Raw genomic sequence first — 20764 nt, forward strand, 5'->3', positions numbered from 1 at the left:
GAGATCTGGGGTAGAAAAGCAGCATCTCTGGGGGAAAGTATTTAGTCTGGACTTTGTAAAGTTCACCCCAGGGCTGGTCAAGGGCTCCCACTTCTGCAGCCAAGTTCTCACTCGCTGCTGAAAAAACTCTTACTCTCTGGACTGGACTGTGCCTGTGACAGAGAGAGTCACCCAGGCTGCGGGAGGGGCCCGCCACGAACTTGCCCCATGGCCTTGGGCAAGGCTCAGTCTTCCACCCACCAAAGCCAGAGGGAAGATGTCAGCTCCCGAAAATCTTTTAAGTTTCTGGGCACACTCTACAGACAGAAGAGGACAGCAGGAAGCTCTCTAAGGGACCGGGAGAGGACAAGTCCCACTCTGAGAAGGAAAGGCAGAGAGGGGAAGGGAGGCCGCCTCAGGGAGGGGGCTAAGGCTGTGGTGGCCCCTTTCAGACCCTGAGAAAGCAGAGACACAGATTTCGAACACTTGAAAGGTGGGGGCAGGGAGAGCCAACAGGAGGGCCAGCTACAACTGAGTGGGTTTATGGCTAGATGGAGCTGCCTGGCTTCTCTGCAAACCACGGCTTTTATTATCCTCACTCCATTAAGCTGAGCTGTAACCTGGGGGAGAGAGAGAAGGGCAGCAGAGAGTGGGAAATTCTAAGAACCTTTCATTGTAAGTATCAATTAACAACTTCAGAATGGGAATACACAGAAACCCGAGGTCACAGATGCCAATGTCAGCAGACAAGTCACTTCCTCAGCTTAAGCTCTGATTAAAAAGAGAACCGCACAGGAGCTCAGGAGCAAATGTGGCTGTGCCTATACCACAGCTCCAGAGCTATCTGGAAGGGCAGGGAGAGGGGGTTCCAAGGTGCCGAAGATAAGTCAGTCTCTGGAGGAGGAAGCGGGGGCGGAGGCAGCTGAGGGGTGGGAAGTGTGCAGGTAGGGGACAGGGGCGTGGAGAAACCCAGGGACAAGAGAGCACCAGCACAGAGGCAGAGGGCTTTAAGACAGAAACAAGAAAGGCTGACCCAAAGGAATGAGAGCCCGACAGGGCTGACAAAAGAAGGCCCTGGATTTGAAGGACCCCTCAACCTGGAATAAAACTGGAGAGCCTGGTTCATAGTGGAGATGACCCCAGGATCAATCAGCAGCTGCCCTGGACCCTGGGGTGGGTGTGAGGGTCTTCTTGGTTTGGTGGGGCCAAACCCCTCTTACTTTGCCCCTCCGTGAGCACCCGAGCTACTTACAAGGGGCGTAGAACATGACCAAGGTGTGTTTCTTCTTCTTCAGGGTCTCCCGGAAGTTGTCCCCCACCAGGTGCAACACACCTGTCTGCTGCTCTTCCCATGTGGGCTCTGGGGGTGGGGGAGCCTCAGGGCTGCAAGAAGCCAGGGGAGAGGGGAAGCAGCCATGAGGACACATTTTTAGACGGGCAAGGAAATCCATCCGCAATGTCCCAAACACTCAGGAACACGCATGAAGAAACTACGACATTCCTTCTAAAATTTCATTTTAAAACTGAAGCTTAATCACAAATGAATCTGTACCAGCAGCAAAGACATTCCCTGATTCCCTCTGAGGAGCCCATTAGGGAGTCATTTTGTAAAATGTGGAAGACTTTGACCCCATTTTAGGGAGGGCAGCCCCCCTAGTTGTGGTCCACGCTCTCCTTGACAAGGGCATAGAGCCACCTCCGCCTGGGCTCCCGGGCCCCTCCTTCCTGCACCCTCTAGGACCCTACATGATTGTTCATTATCTTCTGCTTCTCAGCCTTTGTTATGGTGGAAAGCATGTGCCAAGGAGTGAGGCAGGTCTGGGTTCAAATCCAAGTGACTGTGCAACCTTAGGTAAGTTACTAAACCCCTCTGAGCCTCTATTTTCTTTTCTGTTAAATGAGGACGATGGGATATTTACAAAGAGTAGAGAAGTATGTAAAGCATCTACTCAGTCAAGGAACTGTATTTACTGAGAGCCTAGATTCTCTAATAAATGCCAGTCATTGGATAAATGTTATTGCTTCTCCATCCCAGCATCCCAGAGTCATCTGCTGTTCACACTCCATCTGAAGGATCTCCTGTAAGTGCCTGGAAGAACTGCCATTTGTCCCTGGACAGAGACCTTAACCTCTCTGAACCTAAGTTTCTTCACCAATGAAATATGAATAAAAACTCTAGCCTCAGTAGGACCTGAGGATGAAATGGGGCAAGAGATAGGACAGCATTCTGCAAAGGCTGGCTGCTGTGATCACTTATGCATTGATACTGTCAGTCACGAGAAGGCCACAGTCAGTCATAAAAACAGCTTCAACTTTTTTTTTTTTTTTTAAGACAGGGTCTCACCCTGTTGCTGAGGCTGGAGTACAACGGCACCATCCCAGCTCACTGCAGCCTCGACCTCCTGGGCTCAAGCAATCCTCCCACCTCAGACTCCTGAAGTGCTGGGACTATAGGCACGTACCACCATGCCCAGGTAATTTTTTTGATTTTTAGTAGAGATGAGGTCTCACTATGTTACCCAGGCTGGTCTTGAACTCCTGAACTCAAGAGATACTCCTGCCTCTACTTCCCAAAGTGCCAGGATTACAGGCATGAGACACCGTGCCCGGCCAGCTTCAACTTTTTGAGTACTTCCACATCACATCCTGTGCTGAGCACTTTTCACAAGAGTCTCATTGAATTCCCTAGACAAGTCTATTGGGAAATTACTGTCTTCATCTTACAGATGGGAAACTGGGGCTTACAGGGGTCAAGGAAATGGCTCAGGGTCATGATCTGAGCCCAGGTCTCTCAGACTCTAAAGCTCATGCTCTTGACCTCAAAGCATTTAAAAAAGTACTTAAACCTGAAAGCACTTGGCCTGAGTGCTTTTCAGGCTCTCAGTGGCAGCGCTGGCACACAGAAAGGACAGAAGCCCCTCATGCTCGCTGTTTGTGTACAGGACTCTGGAGCACTGATTAGCGATGACTGACACTCTGGATTCCCTCGGCTCTCTAACCACAAGTCCAAGCATCACAGGGACCCGGCCAGATTCCTCACCCTGCCCCATCCCTTCCAGTGAACCAGTCCTGGCACCAGAGAAAGGCTGGAAAAGTGGGTGTGAATATGCCACTTGCTTCAGACACCAGAAGGCCTTGAGGGATGAGCACCTTGTCCCTTTCAGAGGCAAAACATCGTTCCCCTCTGGTCTCTGAGACAAATGCCTGGCTACTCTCCAAATCCTCCTAGTGGACGAGCAGGACGAAGTGGGAGAAACTGACGCCAGGATCTCACCCGCCCACTCACCTCTTGCCAGAGGCCTCCCCTGAACTTAGTGGCAACTTTGCTCCCATTCCACAAGCTGGTGTTTCTCAGAACACCATGGCTGAGGGTCCCATTCACACCTGAAGCAAAGAGTCTCAGAGTCTGCGCTTTAAGTAAGCACCTCATATCTGACCAATGTCCTAACAAAGTAGCTCAGACCATATAGGTTTAGCTGTGTCCCCTCTAATTCATATGTTGAAGTCCTAACCCCCATTATCTCAGGATGTGACTATATCTAGAGATAAATTATCCCTTTAAAGGGATAATTCAGCTAAGATAAGGTCATAGGGTGGGCTCTCATCCAGCATGACTGGTGTCCTTATTAAAAGAGCAGATTAGGTCACAGACACATATAGAGGGGTGGTCATGGGAAGTCACAGGCAGAAGATGGCCAGGGAGAGGGGCCTCAGAAGAAACCAACCCTGCCTACATCTTGATCTCTGATTTCTAGCCTCCAAAATTATAAGAAAATAGGCTGCACACAGTGGCTCATGCCTGTAATCCCAGCACTTGGGGAGGCCGAGACGGGTGGATCACTTGAGCTCAGGAGTTCGAGACCATCCTGGCCAACATGGTGAAACCTTGTCGCTACTAAAAATACAAAAAATTAGCCAGGCGTGGTGGCCAGCACCTGGCAATCCCAGCTACCTGGGAGGCTGAGGCAGGAGAATCGCTTGAACCCGGGAGGCAGAGGTTGCAGTGGGCCCAGATCGTACCACTGCACTCCAGCCTGGGCGACAGAGTGAGACTGTCTCAAAACAAAACAAAACTGTAAGAAAATAAACTTTTGTTGTTAAGCCACCTGGTCTGTTACTTTGTTATGGCAACATTAGCAAACTAATACACAGGCTGAGGGGGACCTTCAAAATCTTTATCCTCAGCTGCAAACTACCAGAGGCCCAGGCAACCACTAGCAAACCTGGACGAAATGAGTCCAGCTCTGGCTATGAAGAGCTGTGTCTCCTTCATGTGTTCCAAGGGGATGGAATAAAATGCAGACAATGAGACCCGGGGCTAAGGAGACTGAGACAGAGTAAAGGCAACACACGGTTTAGTGCGCCGATGAAGCGGCGTCCAGGACTGCCAGCGACCTACTGATCAGAACACGTGATCAGCACATGAGGGGTGGCTTTAGGGTTGAGGAAGTCGGATCCGTCTTGGCTCCTGTGGGCCTGAGCCCAGGACACTGGGCCATAACGTCTACCTCACCTCCTCAAGGTGGCTTTCAGGGGCTGTCAGCCAGCAGTTAGAATGTGCTATTGAGATTGCAACACGTACTTTTGCATCCACTCCAGAAACTTCTTCTTTGTCCTGAGCACTGGCACTGCATGTTTCTCTCCATTCTTAAAATACTTCAATGTAGGAAACTCTGAGATGTGGAATCTTTCTGCCAGGGCCTTGTTGACGGTGGCATCGACAGCTGCAAGGACACCAGAGCTCTGGGATGGGGGAAAGGCCAACCATGCGTTACAGCCTCAGACATGGTGCTGGTGGAACACAGGAGCAGATGCTGCCCCCCAAACCCATCCTGGACCTGCCAGAATGTAACTGGGTGGCTAGCCTGGTGGGCTCCTATATCCCAGGGAACAACTGAACGTTGGCATGGCCATCATTTATCATTTATGGGCTGAGATGATGCTTTCGAATCTGCCCCACCAGCCACGTTGAATAGATTGGCACCTGTTCCTGTTAGTCAGGGTCCCAGAGAAAAGAGGGAGCAGGCAGAGGTCACCTGATGGGCATGGGAACATGGTTCAGTAGTCCCTCTGCCCCCCTCTAAGATCTCATCTGTCTAAGATGTTCTACTTGGGCACAGAGAGGTACTGCTGGCCTCCAGGGACCCGGGGAGCTGTGGCAGGGTTTGCAGGGGAGAGTCATAATGATTCCACCTGTCAGTGATTCTTTCAAAGTGAACAGTGAGGGGGAAGGAAAGGGAGCTTACATCCGCTTCTCCATGGAGGGCTTCTGCTGCCTTCTCAAACTCCGGCTTCATTTTCTTACAGTGGCCACACCCTGTGGGGAGAGATGAAGAGAAATCACTCTTATGGCACAGAGGCCCTGGGGATGCTCCCCTGCGCTGCCTCTGTAAGGCAGCTCAGTTCCATTCCCAGACACTGGCGGTACCTGGGAGAAAAGCAGCAGCAGCACCAGCTCAAAAAAAAGAAATCTTTTGCTTAATCCCCTGGAAATGGGTGGGGGTAGGGTGAAGGTACCTCAGACACAATAATAAAACAAGTGCATGAACAATACGGGCAACACGTATGTAGCCCTGGTGTTCCAGGTACTGACCAGTGCTTTACAGCCTCGTAACAGCCCCACAAAGTAGGAACTGACATTATCTCCATTCCACAGATTAGACAACTGAGGCACCAAGAGGGCAGGTGACTGCCCAAGGCTATACACACAGCTGTGGGTCACAGAGCTGGGCTGAAAACCCAAGCAATTTGTGGGAGCAGCTGCAGGCAGCGTGTGGCACCATGCTGCAATCACCATCATCATCCTCTCTGGATAGAAGGCAGTCTGAGGCCTTGAGCTGGGAATAAAAATTCACAGAAGCGAAAGTCTGGGAGATAATTACATTCCAATTGTCCCCATATGATGTGATGGGATTTTCCTGGGATAGAAACTGTTCTATCCTTTTCTTACAGTCACATGAACACAGTAAGATGTCACAAATAATAAAATTTGATGCATTAAAAGGAAAATAAGCACTTTGTGTAGATGACAGACCTCGACATTTATAAACTGTTTTCATTTTAATAGAAAGAGTACTTTCTGGCCTGTGATGCTGGAGGGGCTGGGAGATGAGGGGTCTGCAGACTGGCTCAGGCTGAAGGCTGCTCAGAAGGTGAGCCTGGCTGTGTATTAACCAGGCTCAGTGGATGACAGGTCGTGACTCAACCTTCTCAGGGTGTGCTACTGTGTGGGAGCTGAGAACGCTGTAATTCTGATTGTTAGGAAAAGGAAAGACAAGAAGAAAGGAAGACAGAAAGTCAAACAGTATAATCAGAGGAGACCTCCCACTGAGGTATGGAATCGGCTTTCCTGCCTCCAGCTGAGCACCCAGCCAGGATGAAAGCTCCTGTCTCCTCCTCCAGGTGAGACATGAATCTGTCTTGTTCTTAATCTCTCCATCCCACTCTTGCCTGTACCTGGCTTCCTCCGCTCATCCTCACCCTGTCCCCCCAAGGGACAAGGGATCCTAGAGGGGCTACTCCCCACTTAACCGATAATAGAAAACTGAACTGATCATTGAGCTCCCGGGCAGTGTTGTCAAGCTCCTCCTCTGGACAGAGCGCTGGGGACGTGACTTGGTCAAGGGCACTGACCCTAATGGAATGCAGCCCAGGGAGTGGCTACAATTCTGAGCCACACCAACAAGCCGGTCCCTCCCAAGTGCATCCAAGGAAGAGGGACACTGCTAACCCTCAACTCGAAGGATCCACAATAGGAGGAGGAAGAACTGCTGGGGTATACAGGCACCCCTGCTGCCATTACACAGGGAGCTCCCTACTCCTGTTGGGCTATGATGCAGAAGAGAGGGTAGAAAAGGTATCAGCCCTTAGAATCTTCCAGCATAATGACAGAGAGTACCATGGTCTTTGGTCCAGAGGAGAATAGAGCGGCACACACGATGCCTTTAAGGGATGACCCAGAGAAACATCACTCCTCACCTGCCCCAGCAGCCTTGGGGGAGCCAGCAGCTGCTTGTAGCCCTATTACATCTTGTACCCACACTACACACTCATCATGCTGGGCTCCAGGTACCAGACATTGACTCTCTAAAGGTGGGGCCTGAGGTTTCTATTTTAACCTTGTACCTCCCCATGAAGCAAAAGGATCACCATTTAATAGATAACACGATAAATATATACTGGTCAGCAATGAAGAGACCTAATTAGTGAGTAGACAACTCCTGGGGTGACCAGGGGCTTGGGAAGACCTCCCAGAGAACACATGGGAGCAAGTTAGAGACAGAGGACAGAGGGTCCAGTCAGGAGGGCAGGGGCAGCCTCAGAGAAACGAGAATGTCCCCACGCTCAATTCAACAATGCAGAAAATCGCTGCCAGGGCTGAGCAAGGTACACTGCCCCAAAAGGCACACTGCCCTGCTCCTCAGGGCTCCTCTAGGACTGCTGAGCTCGGCCCTGCAGAGGCTGCCCCTGGGCTGGGCAGGGCAGCCCGGCTGTTCCTGGCCTGGTTCTCCACAGCAGATGCTCTTCATGTCCCCTGCAGTTAGCCATTGTGGAGATCATGATCAAAGCGGTAAACCCTTTTCCAGAAAAATGCACCCAGGGTAGGATGACGTTGGAAGCTCACGGCCTGACTGGAACCCACCTGGGATCCCCCCGTCATGAGCTGTAGAGGTATCACGGTCATCGTTACTCTGAATTACAAGAATATCACTTTCCAGAAATGAACATTTAGCATCATCACAAGTCATGTGTCGCCTAAATAATCCAGCTACAGAAGGGCTGTTTTGGTAAGCTGGCTGTTTGTTTTTCCCACAGAAACAATTTTACACACCAATTACACGCAGATTCCCAGGGGCAATCACAAAAGCCCATTTAATAGGATACACCTGAAACATAAAAGCATGCAATGCTATTTGTATTTCCCTGAGCCTGCTCCCATTGAGACGTGTGCAGCCCGCAATCCAGTGGGGAACAGCAGACAGGCCCCTCCTTCTAGGCAGCAGGCCCCACCTCAGCAGTGAGAGGAGGAACTCCAAGAGGGACCAGGGAGAGCTGGGGCAGGAGTCTGTGCCTCCTGGGCACTGACGTTCTTGAGACCTTCCCCACACTGATGCATATACTCCACATGTATGTATAATCCCAGAGGGGTCCTGGACTCTGTGAACTTGCTCACAGACTGGGGTTAGGAGCCCAGGACAGATGAGGCCACTGGACTCCAAGGCAATCACTTTCCCATGGAGCGGGGGAGTGGATAAACACGGAGAGCTGACACACAGGGACCCAGGTTTAGATGTCCTTCTACGCTGGCCCATGTGTCTGGAGTAAATGGAATACTCTGAGGAAAGTTCTACTGACTTAATATGAGGTATATTAAGATTAAAAATTATTTTTTGTTTCTCTCTAAAATAGAGTGGAGTAAACCATCCTTTGGGGCTATGGTCAGGATTAAAAAGTTCTACAGCCCTTAAAGCGATCTTTCTGTCCCCGGGGTACCTCCAGGTTGCTGCTCCCTGCACCTGTCTGAGGCGAGCCAACCATTCTCTGCTCTCAGGCTGACCTCGCCTGACCGGGGCAGAGCAAGGGAGCTCACCCTGCATAAACAGACTGCAGGAGAAGGAAGCTCAGAGTCACTCCTGCAGCTGTGGGTCCATCACCCCAGAGTTCAGCCTGCTCTGGAGCGATGTGAGTGTTCCCTGCAAAGTCCTCAAAGCTCCACTGCCTTGAGACAGACTGACTCAGCCCAGCAGTGCATAGTGGAGAACACACAGGGAGGCCTCAGGAAACGCAAGCGTGAGGCTCTGGGTGGCCTCTGTGGGAGGTGGGAGAGGCAGGAAAGAGAGGCTTCCTTGACCACTCTCCCTATACCCTCAATGATGTGGATGGTGCTGTCAGGTCAGCTGCTGGCAGGGCCCATGGTCAAGGTGGACAGTGGGACTGGAGTAGGAATCAGGGGAGGGGAGACAAAGAAAAGCCAGCCATTGCCACTCACTGAGAATCACTGTTTCTTTCTAAAGTGACCCAGTTGATGTGGCAGGACTCCTGAAGATGGGAATTTACCATGCGCTGGTAGGGAGGTCTACCTCATCCTTTTATCAGGCTCCAGGCCTTTGACGCTACTGCCCTGCTAGGGTGGCAAGTGGGTTCCGTTCCACTGGCCAGCTTCCACCAGCAGTGGGCCTGAGACAGAGCTGAGACTGAGAACTGGCTCAATGGGAAGAGAAGCCATGACCACCTTGCAACATCTGTCAGACATGAGAAGCCAGCTAGGGCCAATACCAGGAGACCTCCAGATTCTGCAGCTTACCCATGTGGCTGTCTCCTGGACTTCAGCCTCAGCTCCCAGAATCCCCCACCTCTATAAGGAAAGCACTCACTGTCTGTGATGGGGTTCCACACAGTTTATCGTGGCAGCCCCACCAGACACGTGACACAGTGCAATAGGTCCATTTTACAGTGCCAGAAATTGTGGCTCTGGAAGATGAAGTGACAAATCCCCCAGGGCCATCACCACCTGCCCCCTCTTCCTCCCAGCCTCTGCCCTGATGGATAGGACCTCTCCACAGACAGCATCCACCCTGGACAACCCCTCGCAATCCCACCTTCATTCTGGCCCCTGCTTTGAGTCTTCCCAGTTCACTGCAGCCCCATCAAATGATCTGCTTCTCTTCTAATTACAAAGTACTTCTTATTCAGATATTTCTATGGCATTTAGTACTGTGTTGCTTTGTGACCGTGATACTGCTGTCTTCTGATATTTAAGGGCAGCCACAGTATCTTTTCAAAACATCCATCACATCAAATCCCTTTGCTTAAAACTTTCCAGTGGCTTCCCATCACAGGTAGATTCAAACCCAAACTTGGCTACAAACCCCATACAATTCATGGCTACAAACCCCACAGAATTCATGGCTACAAACCCCACACAATTCATGGCTACAAACCCCACACAATTCATGGCTACAAACCCCACACAATTCATGGCTACAAACCCCACACAATCTGAGTTCTGCATACCTTCAACTTCAACTCAGGTCACTTCTACTGCAGCTTCTGGTTCTCCTTCCCTTCTCCAATCACACCAAGCTAATTTCTACTCCAGCGCCCTGGAACACGTTCTTTCCCTTACATGGAGACCTACAGAATCTGGAGGTCTCCTGGTATTGACCCCAGCTGGCTTCCTGTGTCTGTGACAGACGTTGCAAGGTGGTCACAGCTCCTCTTCCCAGTGAGCCAGTTCTGGTAGCCAGGTCTACGTGCGGCTCACCCCCGTTTCTATCAGCCACTCGGGCTTCCGCTCAAATTTCACCTTCTAGGAGACCCTCCCAGACCACCTATCTCAAAGGTGCCTCATGCCATCATGCCCTCGCCCAATATCCTGTTTTGCTTTCTTAATTGTACTCGAAGCAGCTGGAGTAATCTGCTCACTCGTTCCCTGCCCATCCCCTCACTGCAATGGAGGCTCCGTATGCGCAAGTAGGGGCTCAGCTGTCTTGTCTAGTTCGCCACCATGTTTCTCATACTGACCACGCTGCTCCACACACTTTCTGAATGAATTAACCTCATGACTAGGTTGTTGGGTTTACACCTGCGCACATAGGTTTGGCAGGACTAAATTCTTTATGGGGAAGGTCATGGCTTGTACTCAAATAGTTGTTAATTTGACTAAATACCTCTAATTAGTAGAACTGGCAACCAAGCTGGCTGGTGTGCACATCCCCTCTCCTCTTCTCCCCACTACCATTTGTGCACCTCCTCTGCACCTCACGAGGAGAAAAATGTCTTCAAAAATCTCTAACATCTAAGGAACCTGTTCCAAAGTTTCCCATATATACCCTATAGTTCTCTTTATATCGTTAAGATTTTCAGTTCTAACATCAATTCCCTCTGGCCCTGAATAAGACACTAAGGCTAAGCAATAAACTTCTACAAATAGAGTTTAGGATGAGGAGCCTGGCCAGGCCCAGAGGAGGAGAAAGGTCTGGCTGAGCAAACGCCTCCCTCCCTGACACCTGCCTGTCCTAGGGAGCCGCCGGTGATGGATAGAGCCAGCCGTGACCTGAGCACCAGCCTCCTGGGCCTGGCCTTCGTGATGCCCCTGGCTGTGGGACAGCCAGGGGAGGAGGGTTGCATGAGGGGAGCAGGACTCCAGCCCACTGCATTTCGTGTCCTGATTGTGATTTGATAGGCCATTAAGTTTTATTGCTAAACTTCCTTGTTGGGCTTTTATCATCTGTGTAAGTATACTTACTCTGATTTCTGTGATCTGGCATAGAGGTCTGCACATCAACTCCTTGACCATGCTCTTTTCTGGCTGTGGGAATGTTGGCCTCCTGTCAACCCCAAGCCCCCGGATTCCTCTGGATTTCATTAAATTCAATTACACTTACAATTTGATTATAGGCCAGCTATGGGGCTTTCCTGGATGCTGGAATCAGATTTTCCCAGGGGACTAGATTAGTCTGTGAAGCTCCCTGGTAGCCAGGGTATGGGGATAGTACTTGGGCCTCTAGAAGAGCCTGGCTCCTGCCTTGCTTGGAATTTGGCTTGAGGCATGCCAGGGAGGGAGGGTTTTCTACAAATGCTAGCAGAAATACGGCTGTAGGGGGCCCTACAGAGACCTCAGCGCTCTTTCAAGGCTTCCGAATGCATAAGCACCAGAGTGGACTCCTTGACAGTCACAGCCTCTTGGGACTCACACACTCACAGATGCCTCTGTTCATCACGTGGCCCCTCTTCCTATGCAAAGAGTTTTTTTTTTCCTTTACGTTAGTGCAAAATGTGTATAAAAAAGCTTTTAAAATTTTACTTCCAGGCTTCTATCCTAAGTAAACAGTCTGACATGAAGACAAATATTTATGCATTAAAATGTTCTTTGCAGCATGATTTATAATGGGAAATATGGTAAACAACTCAAACGTTCAACATTATGATGCTAGTTAACTAATTTACAGTGCCATTATATCATACAATGGAATATTATGTGGCCACAAAAAGCATGTACAAAAAAAGCATTTTTAATAACATATGAAAATACCTAAAATATAATGTTAAGGGGAAAATTTAAAGGAAAAAGATGCACAGAAAAGACTTAAATAAATAAAATTAGGGCCAGATGCAGTGGCTCATGCCTAAAATCCCAGAACTTTGGGAGGTCAAGGCAGGTAGATTGCTTGAGACCGGGAGTTTGAGACCAATTTGGACAACAGAGTGAGACCCACATCTCCATTAAAAAAAAACCAAAAAAGTAGCCAGGCCTGGTAGTGTGTTCTTATAGTCTAGCTACTTAGGAGGCTGAGGCAGGAGGATCACTTGAACCCAGGAGTTTGAAATTATAGTGAGCTATGATCATGCCACTGTATTCCAGCCTGGGTGACAGAGTGAGACCCTATCTCAAAAACAAACAAAATAAACAAAACAAAGAAAAGAAAATCCCTTCCTCCCACCTGGCACAACAAACAAATGAAAAATACAGATGAATTAAAGAAACACATGAAAAACAAAAACATCATAATAAAATATAGGGCACTATTTTTATATCCTAAGGGTGGATTTCCTAAACAACTCACAGTCCCAGAGGTCAGGATGGGAGAAGGGAGACTTGCAGAACGGCTCGGTGGTTAGGCGGTGGCCTCTGGGACAGCCTAGGCTTTCATCCTGGCTGCACTTTTTGGCTATGTGATCTTTGGCAAGTTTCTTGACCTCTTGGTGTCTACCCTTCCTTACTTATAAAATGAGAATATTTAATCGTGACATCAAATTAACAGAATTTTTTGTGAAGACTAAATGAGTTAAAATATGGAAAGTGCCTAGAACGATGCCTGATCCATAGTAAGTGTGATCAGTGATCAATAAATATAATAGCTATTACTCAGTTACAAAGGATGTAAAGCTTTGTACCATGAAAGGCACCATAAAGAAAGTTAAAGCAAGAAATAGATTAACGGGGCCGGGCATGGTGGCTCACGCCTGTAATCCAAGCACTTTGGAGGCTAAGGTGGGCGGATCACCTGAGGTCGGGAGTTCAAGACCAGCCTCACCAACATGGTGAAACCCCATCTTAAAAAGAAAGAAAGAAAGAAAGAAATAGATTAACGGAACATAGAAAACAGATCAAGATTAGTATCTATAATTATAGATGTCTAGATCAAGAATAAAAAGACGAACCACCTAGTAGAAAAATGAGCAGAGTGTATGAATAGGTGGTCCATGGAAGAAACAGGAAAAGCTGATTATCACGTGAAAAGATGTCCAGCTTCCCTAGAGGTCAGAGAGCTATAGACAAGTTGCTCTTTTGCCCAGCTTAGCAGAAATATAAAAGGCAGATAGTATCCATGGCTGCAAGGACAGGGGCTCTGTCACACACTGCTGGGTTTGGGAAAACGTTTCTGCAGGGCAATTTGGTAGCATCTACCAAAGCTCAAGCTTACTTACATCAGGGCCAAGGAAATTCACTTTTAGGAATTAATAAAAAATATTTACATATGTTCCCAATTATGTATGTTTACAAATACTCATTTGTATAGTTTGAATAGTGAAAAATTGGAGATAAATATAATATCTATCAATAGGGGAATGGTTTAAAATTTATGGCATACCCAAATTATATAATACTATTCAATGGTTAAAAAGACTGAGGTAGATTTATGTGCCAATATCTACATTTACATGAAAATATCTTCAAGAACTATTGGCAAGTCGAAAAAAAACAAATCACAGAAAAATGGATAGGAATTGATCCTATTTATGTTTAAACAACAACAACAGCAAACCAACCCCCTGTTGTTTAGGTAGAAGCACTGCAGAAGAAGGAAGGATCCATCCTCCACTATGAGTGGTGACCACCCCTGAGAAGGGGCGCAGGGTGGGGAGTGAGGGATTCTCACTGTCTGCCCTATATTATTATTATTATTTTTTTATTATTATTATTTTGAGACAGAGTCTCGCACTGTCGCCCAGGCTGTAGTGCCGTGGCGCGATCTCAGCTCATTGCAATCTCTACCTCCTGGGTTCAAGCAATTCTCCCACCTCAGCCTCCCGAGTAGCTGGGACTACAGGCATGCACCACCATGCCCAGCTAATTTTTTGTATTTTTAGCAGAGATGGGGTTTCACAATGTTGGCCAGGATGGTCTCACTCTCCTGACCACGTGATCTGCCCGCCTCGGCCTCCCAAAGTGCTGGGATTACAAGCATGAGCCACTGTACCTAACCTGCACTATATTCTTACATAACCCTTGAACCTTGCACTGCTGATAACAAGAATGCTGTTAATATTATTCTTAAATTATTTGTGCAATTAGAAAATACAAGTGGCCACATACAGTGGCTCATGCCTGTAATCCCAGCTGCTTGGGAGGCAGAGGCAGGAGAATCACTTGAGCCCAGGAGTTCAAGACCTGCCTGAGTAACACAGGGAGACTCTAGCTCCACAAAAAGAAATCCAAAAAATTAGCCAGCTGTGGTGGCCTATGCCTGTAGTCCCAGCTGCTCAGGAGGCTGAAGTGGGAAGATCACTTGAGCTCAGGAGTTTGAGGTCAGCCTGAGCAACACAGTGAGACCCTGTCTCAAAGAAAAGAAAAAAACAGAAATAAATGAATAAATAAAATAAAATAAAATGACAGCATGAGGGTACTTTGTGGCATGATAGTTACAGAAATCTATACATGTGATTAAAATGTCAGTGTTACGGTATGTTCATTTAACAAATAAAAGTTAAAAACAAGGGGAAAAATAAATGAAAAAGACTAGCAAGAATGATGCCAAAAGTAAAAAAGAAAGTGGTTACCTCTAGATAATGGGATTATAGGTAGTTTCTTTCCTTGATCATTTATGTTTTACTATACCTTCTAGATTTTCTAAAAAGGTTATATATTGCTTTGAGAATAAGACAAAACTAAAAAGCTTTAAAAAAAAAAACAAGACAGCAGATAATCTTGAGTATGATGGACACCTGCTGCCAGAAATAGACCAGCTCCTGGAAAGCAGTCCAGACACCTGCTGGAGGCGAGTTATGGCAAAGAAAACATCTCATCTCAGACCTCCTGCCAAGGAAAACAGGTCAGTGTGTCAGAGGGTGGGCAGGGGTAGAGCCAGGCGACCCCCGAGAGGCCCTGCAGCACAGGGGAGAGGAAGGGCAGCGGTGCTCAGGATCCCCAGCTCCCGCATGGGTGTCCACAGGCCTAGCAGAGACGAGCTGCTCCTCAGGTCCTCAGGGACACCCCTCCTTGGGAAGTCCCACCTGGTCCCTGAATATCCCCATGTGAGCCACGCAGCTTGTCCTTCCCCTGCTAATGCAGGCCTGGAGTTACTAGAGAGGGACAAAAAACAGACAGTGACAAGAGGACACCCACACTCTGACTTTTCTCACACTGAACGCTGCAGAAAAACAACAGGAGCCACAGGTGGCAGGAGTCAGTGTCCTGCTGACACACCCTTTGCAGAGAGCATCTCTGTCACCTGCTGCAGGGTAGGAAAACTGGGCCTGGAACAGCACGTGAGGCCCCACTGTGAGGACCAGAGGGAGGTCAGGCACAAAGCCTCACTACAAAGGGGAAGCCACGCGCTAGCAAGAGAGGTTGCTCCTGGCCTTGGGCCCAGGCTCTGTCACCAGCAGCACCACAGACACGCCCCTCTCAGAGCCCTCTGCTCACACTCAGCCTGTCCCGCCCAGGAGGCCTGGCCCAGCTCCTGGAGGACAGGACTGTCGGGCAAACCTGGCTGTGGCAGGTGTGGCCCCGCGGCAGGACGGAGATCACCCATATGAAGAACCTAGCATTATGGCTCTCCCAGGCTCATCTATTTAGCGACAACTTAGGCATCAGCTGGAGAGGCCGCTGAAGTATCTGTGGAGGATTTCTAGGGGACTCGCTGGGAGAGAGAGAGGGAAGGAAGACAACGGGGAGACCGAGGAGGCTGAGGTGGGAAGTGAGTGGCAGGAGTGCTGGGAAGAGGGTAAAGGACCAGGTCCTGTGGCGTCTCCAGGTCAGTTGTCACTCATGGAGATGGGTGACACAGAACGGGGAGGAGTGTCATGTGTCTTTCCTGTCAAGAGCCCAGCAGGGCGGCCTCACAAGCATCCCAACAGTTCCAGAAAGAGAAGCAAGTGACTTGCCTCTGGAATCTACGGGTGCCAGAGAACACCCCCCCCCCGGGGCAGCACAGGTCAGGAGGAGAGCTGAAGACCCTTTCCCTTCCTGGCCTTTCTAAGCAGGACTGGGAAAGAAACTCACATTGACTGGGTACTCACGATGGGCACAGAAGCAACAAAGCAGACCAGCTTGGGCAACAAAGTGAGACCCCCCATCTCTACAGAAAATTTAAAAATTAGCCAGGTATGGTGGCGTGCACCTCTAGTCCCAACTACATAGGAGGCTGAGGTGGGAGGATCACCTGGGCCCAGGAGGTCGAGGCTGCAGTGAGCTGTGTTTGTGCCACTGCACTGCAGCCTGAGTGACAGAGCGAGACCTTATGTTAAAAAAAGAAAGAAAAGAAGAACAGAAAAAAAAGAAAAGAAAAGAAAAAAGAAACAAACAAGCAACACTGCAAAGAAAGACCATGGTTTTCTCTGGGGATCAGTATCAGGAAGCATTTTAATTTTCTTCTCTATATTTCCTATATTATCCCATGACACAATGTACATGCATTGCTTTTATAATTAGCATAGAGTCATAAAAAATAAACCCAGCTTTTTAGTTTGAGCCCCACTATTTTGGTTTGTTGGGATGCTTCAAAATGTCATTGCATGGTCTGATATTTTAGCTGGTTAGCCTTTTCCCAAGGTTAACCCTGCCAAATGTGAAAGTATTCTTTTTAATAGTGTTAACAAAGTTGCTGATTGAAAACAAGTACATACCCTCTAGACAGACTCAGGCCAGATTCCAGTCACAAAGTATCCAGGGGATGCTTCCCCTCAGGGAAGCTCCATCCTGTCTGATTCTCCCCATCACAGTTAGGAAAACAGCAACTCATTTAGTCAAATGTCTTGATAAAAGAAAGATATGCTCATTCATCAAGCTCAGCAATCCAAAAAACAAACCAAGCAGCAAATTCAGCAATCTGCAGTAGAAGTTGTGGTCTGCTATGTTGAAGGATCCCAATTTGCTTCCGTAAGTCTCTTAAAATGGTCTGTCTCCAAATCACTCCGTATTTGCCCTGGAGCTGACGCCTGGAACACTGTGATTTCCAGATTTCACCCTTTCTGCACTTAGGAAACCTGGGATGGTACTGCTGGTCTCTGGCCTCTTCACATTTGTCCTTTACTCAAGGTCCCTCAAACACTGCAAAAGTGCTTTCTCAATCACTGGGGGTTCTCGGAAGCACTTTGGCACGAGGCACAAAACCAGGCAGCTAAGACCTCTCTGCTCTCAGTTCACCTGTCCCGAGCTCCAAACTCCCTAGAAAGCATGTCCATTCCATCCCTTCCTAGGCTAAAGAGCATGGTCCTAGATGAAGGACTGTGTAGAAAGATAATTAATCCAGAGCTATCGCCATCTGAAGGGAACATTAACGGGCAGCACATCAGGAAGCCAACCACATGCTTTTACCCTGATCCCTCTCACTCTGCCAGTCCAGCAGAAATAAACCCACATGTGCAGAGCCATGAACGGCCAGGGGACTGGTGGGCTCTCCTGACTGGAGTAAAGGACTGGAAGGACAGACATATGGGGGTGAAGACGCTAGAGGTTCCCAAGCAGGAACTGAAAACAGCCAGCCAGTATCTGCCGCCATGGCAAGCAGGGTGATTTCAGCTCTAGATTCAACATAACTTCCTGCAAGCCCTGCTGCCAACAGCAGCTGTGAGTCCAGCCAGGGAGCATATTTTATAGCTAGGAAGAACACTGCAGTGCTGCCTGGCTGGCCTCACAGCGGGCATTTTTTTGGGTACCTTTACCCTCAGGGATGCCCTCACCAAGGCCTTAGCAGACCTGAGGCAGACGCTCCTAAGGCCCTGACATTGTGCTTTATCAGAAGAGGCCCATAAGATGGGGGTGGAGGTTGAAACTTAGTTTTGGGGGCTTGTTTTGGTCTCTTTTCTAGGAACTCAGAAGAAGAGCTATAGGAAACCTTTCCTTTGGATTATCTTAAGAATTTAGCAGGTGTAAGAAAGAAAGAGTTAGGAAAATCCATAGTAAGAGTACATTTATAAACAATTTCCAGGCTAGCCAAACCCAAACCCACAGATACTGTGGGAAAAGGGGAGGTGGCCAGGAGACCCGGCTCAGGCTCTGACCCCGTTCTTCCTGGATCCTGAGGCTCTTGAAGCCTGAGGCAGCTCAGGACTCACGAAGCAGTGGGTGATCTGTGTCATTTCTCTATGTGACGGTCTTATCTGTAAAATGGGGCTAATCCTACTCACTGTGGCACTGTGGGTAAAATGAAAGATGACCCTTCAGGAAGACCATTTGTTATTGCCATAGGGTGACACACAGCTGCTGGCATGCAGACCCTATGATTGAGAGGAGGAATAACATTTCCTCCTCATGAAATATGCCTCTACGGACTAACCATCCTCACGCACTGTGACCTCGCAATTTTGGCCCTACTCCGTGAGGCACTGACCTCTAGCTTTTCCTCCACAATCTCTATTCACCATGCTCTGCACCCGCGACCGCCATCCCCTGGCCTCACAGGCCTCGTTTGCCTTCCCAGGGGCAGCCTTGTCCCTCTTGGAAACCACCTATGGTCAATTTTCTACTCTCCATGGGAGTGGGGAGGATACTGGCCCAGAAAACTGAGCCACAGGCCTTTTAGCCCTATCACAAGCACATTTGATAGCACTTAGAGCATTTTACTTCCTTGATTCACTGTGGTCATTTCAGGCTGAGACTGCAGCCAGGTGAAGCACACAGAAGGCATTCTAGATGCCAGGTGATCTGCAGCTCCAGACTGGCCTCCCCACGCCCTCTCAGCTCCTGGACAAACACAAGCCCTCCTGCGGCCTCAGCACCTGACCTCTTGTAAGATGAGAGGTGATTACTGCTCTAGATAATATCTTTTTTATTTTAATTAAAAAAATTCTTTTAGAGACAGGATCTTTTTTTTTTTGAGATGGAGTCTCGCTCTGTCGCCCAGGCTGGAGTGCAGTGGCAAAATCTTGGCTCACTATAACCTCCACCTTCCAGGTTCAAGTGATTCTCCTGCCTCAGCCTCCTGAGTAACTGGGATCACAGGTGTGGGCCACCATGCCCGGCTAATGAGACAGGGTCTTGTTTGGTTACCCAGGCTGGAGTGCAATGGTGCAATCACAGCTCACTGCAGCCTCGACCTTCCAGCTTCAAGCAATTCTCCTACCTCAGCCTCCTGAGTAGCTGGGACCACAAGTTGTGCACCACCATGCCTGGCTAATTTTTTATTTTTTTTAGAGATGGGCATCTTGCTATGTGGCCCAGGCTGGTCTTGAACTCTTGGCCTTAAACAATCCTCCCGCCTTGGCCTCCCGAAGTGCTGGGATTATAGTCATGAGCCCCTATATGAGGCATCAGCCCTAATTTTATTTCCAGGCCCGGTCTGTTCTAGGTAACATCTCAGGGTGCTTCCAGCCTAATTTCTCCAATTCATGCTGACTGGGAGGAAGCTGCTCAGAGCAACAGGTGGTGGAGCCTCACTGAACTCTAGCTAAGTGACAAGTGCAGCCTGATTGAGGCTTCTGTGTTGTTTCCACGGCAGTGGGGGGTGGGCCGTGTGCACCGTGAGGGTGGAGACCTCGCCTGTCACCACCGCATCCCCTGGCTTAGCATGGGTCCTGGCATCCAACAAGTAAGTGCTTTCTGGGTTCACACTGCGAAACACCACGCTCATCCTACTCTGAGAGAGAGGAGGGTGTGCAGAGGAGGAGCAAAGTTCCACTCACATGGGGCATGGAACATGACGAGGACAGAGGAGTGTTCCTTCACAAACTGGTCAAAGTCTTCATCGGTCAGGTGATAAACGGAGCCACCCTCATCTGCCCAGGGAGTCTCAGGGACCTGGGGCTGTGGCGGCTGCGGACTGGAAGACCAAAAACAGGCAGAGCTCAGAGCAGGCCCTGGGGCCTGGGCAGCCCTTCTCATTCCAGCCCCCTGGACATGAAGCTCCCCACTGGCTCGGCATGGCCCCCTCCAGGGGCTCGGCTTTAACAAACCAGGAACTACCCCCGTGGTAGTGTCATGGGATGAGTGGTGTGGCCCTGCCCACCTCCACCTTCCCCCGCAAAGCCCCAGACAGGAACCTAGTTGACATACTGTTACAAACAGTGGCTTCTGGCTACAGCTCTCTAGATAGCCTAAGACATCTTACTTCCTCCTGGGAATCTGGGGGCTTGTTAGCTTTTCAAACTTTCAGCAAACTGGAAAGAATAAATAGCAACAGTGAATGATGACCTTTGGAAATGCTGACTGTTGTGTTTAGAACTGCCCACTGGGCAGTGGAGGGGAGAAAGAGGGCACAGAGAGGAGGGATGAGGAGGAGAGAGAGAGGCAGGTACCTGAGGAAGATCAGATCTAGGCCAGGCAAGGGGAAGCTGCCACATGGGGGTGCAGGGGAGTTCACCAAACAGCCTCGGGGGAAGGTCGCAGTGAGGGAAGCAAGGCTGAGGGTATCCTAACTATGACAGTGTGTACACTACGTCACGAATCCTTCCCAGAGGCCAACAACCAACTTATTTAGTCCTCCCAGAAGCCAAATCAACTCCACCAGTCATCAGCTGCAAAATCTTAGGCAGCCGCTTGACCTCTCTGGAGCCTGTTTCCGCAGCATGACTGTGTGACTGTCCTATGTCACCATCTGCTAGGAGGAGGGAGGCTCGCAGG

General features: G+C 49.2%; 1 protein-coding gene across 2 annotated transcripts in view; it reads right to left on the minus strand.

Moving 5' to 3' along the window:
- PDIA5 (protein disulfide isomerase family A member 5) overlaps positions 1–20764 on the minus strand; it is a 91531-nt gene that overhangs the window by 10104 nt on the left and 60663 nt on the right. For both annotated transcript variants that reach the window (XM_012476196.2, XM_012476195.2), the window contains exons 11-14: positions 19828–19964; positions 5226–5296; positions 4562–4722; positions 1232–1362 (exon numbers count right to left, since the gene is read on the minus strand). In XM_012476196.2, coding sequence (XP_012331619.1) covers positions 1232–1362; positions 4562–4722; positions 5226–5296; positions 19828–19964 — 500 coding nt within the window. The remainder of the gene's footprint in view (positions 1–1231; positions 1363–4561; positions 4723–5225; positions 5297–19827; positions 19965–20764) is intronic.

The sequence above is a fragment of the Aotus nancymaae genome, unplaced genomic scaffold (assembly GCF_030222135.1).
Source record: "Aotus nancymaae isolate 86718 unplaced genomic scaffold, 86718_ANA_hifiasm-v0.15.2.pri h1tg000062l, whole genome shotgun sequence".
In the NCBI taxonomy this organism is placed as follows: Eukaryota; Metazoa; Chordata; class Mammalia; order Primates; family Aotidae; genus Aotus; species Aotus nancymaae.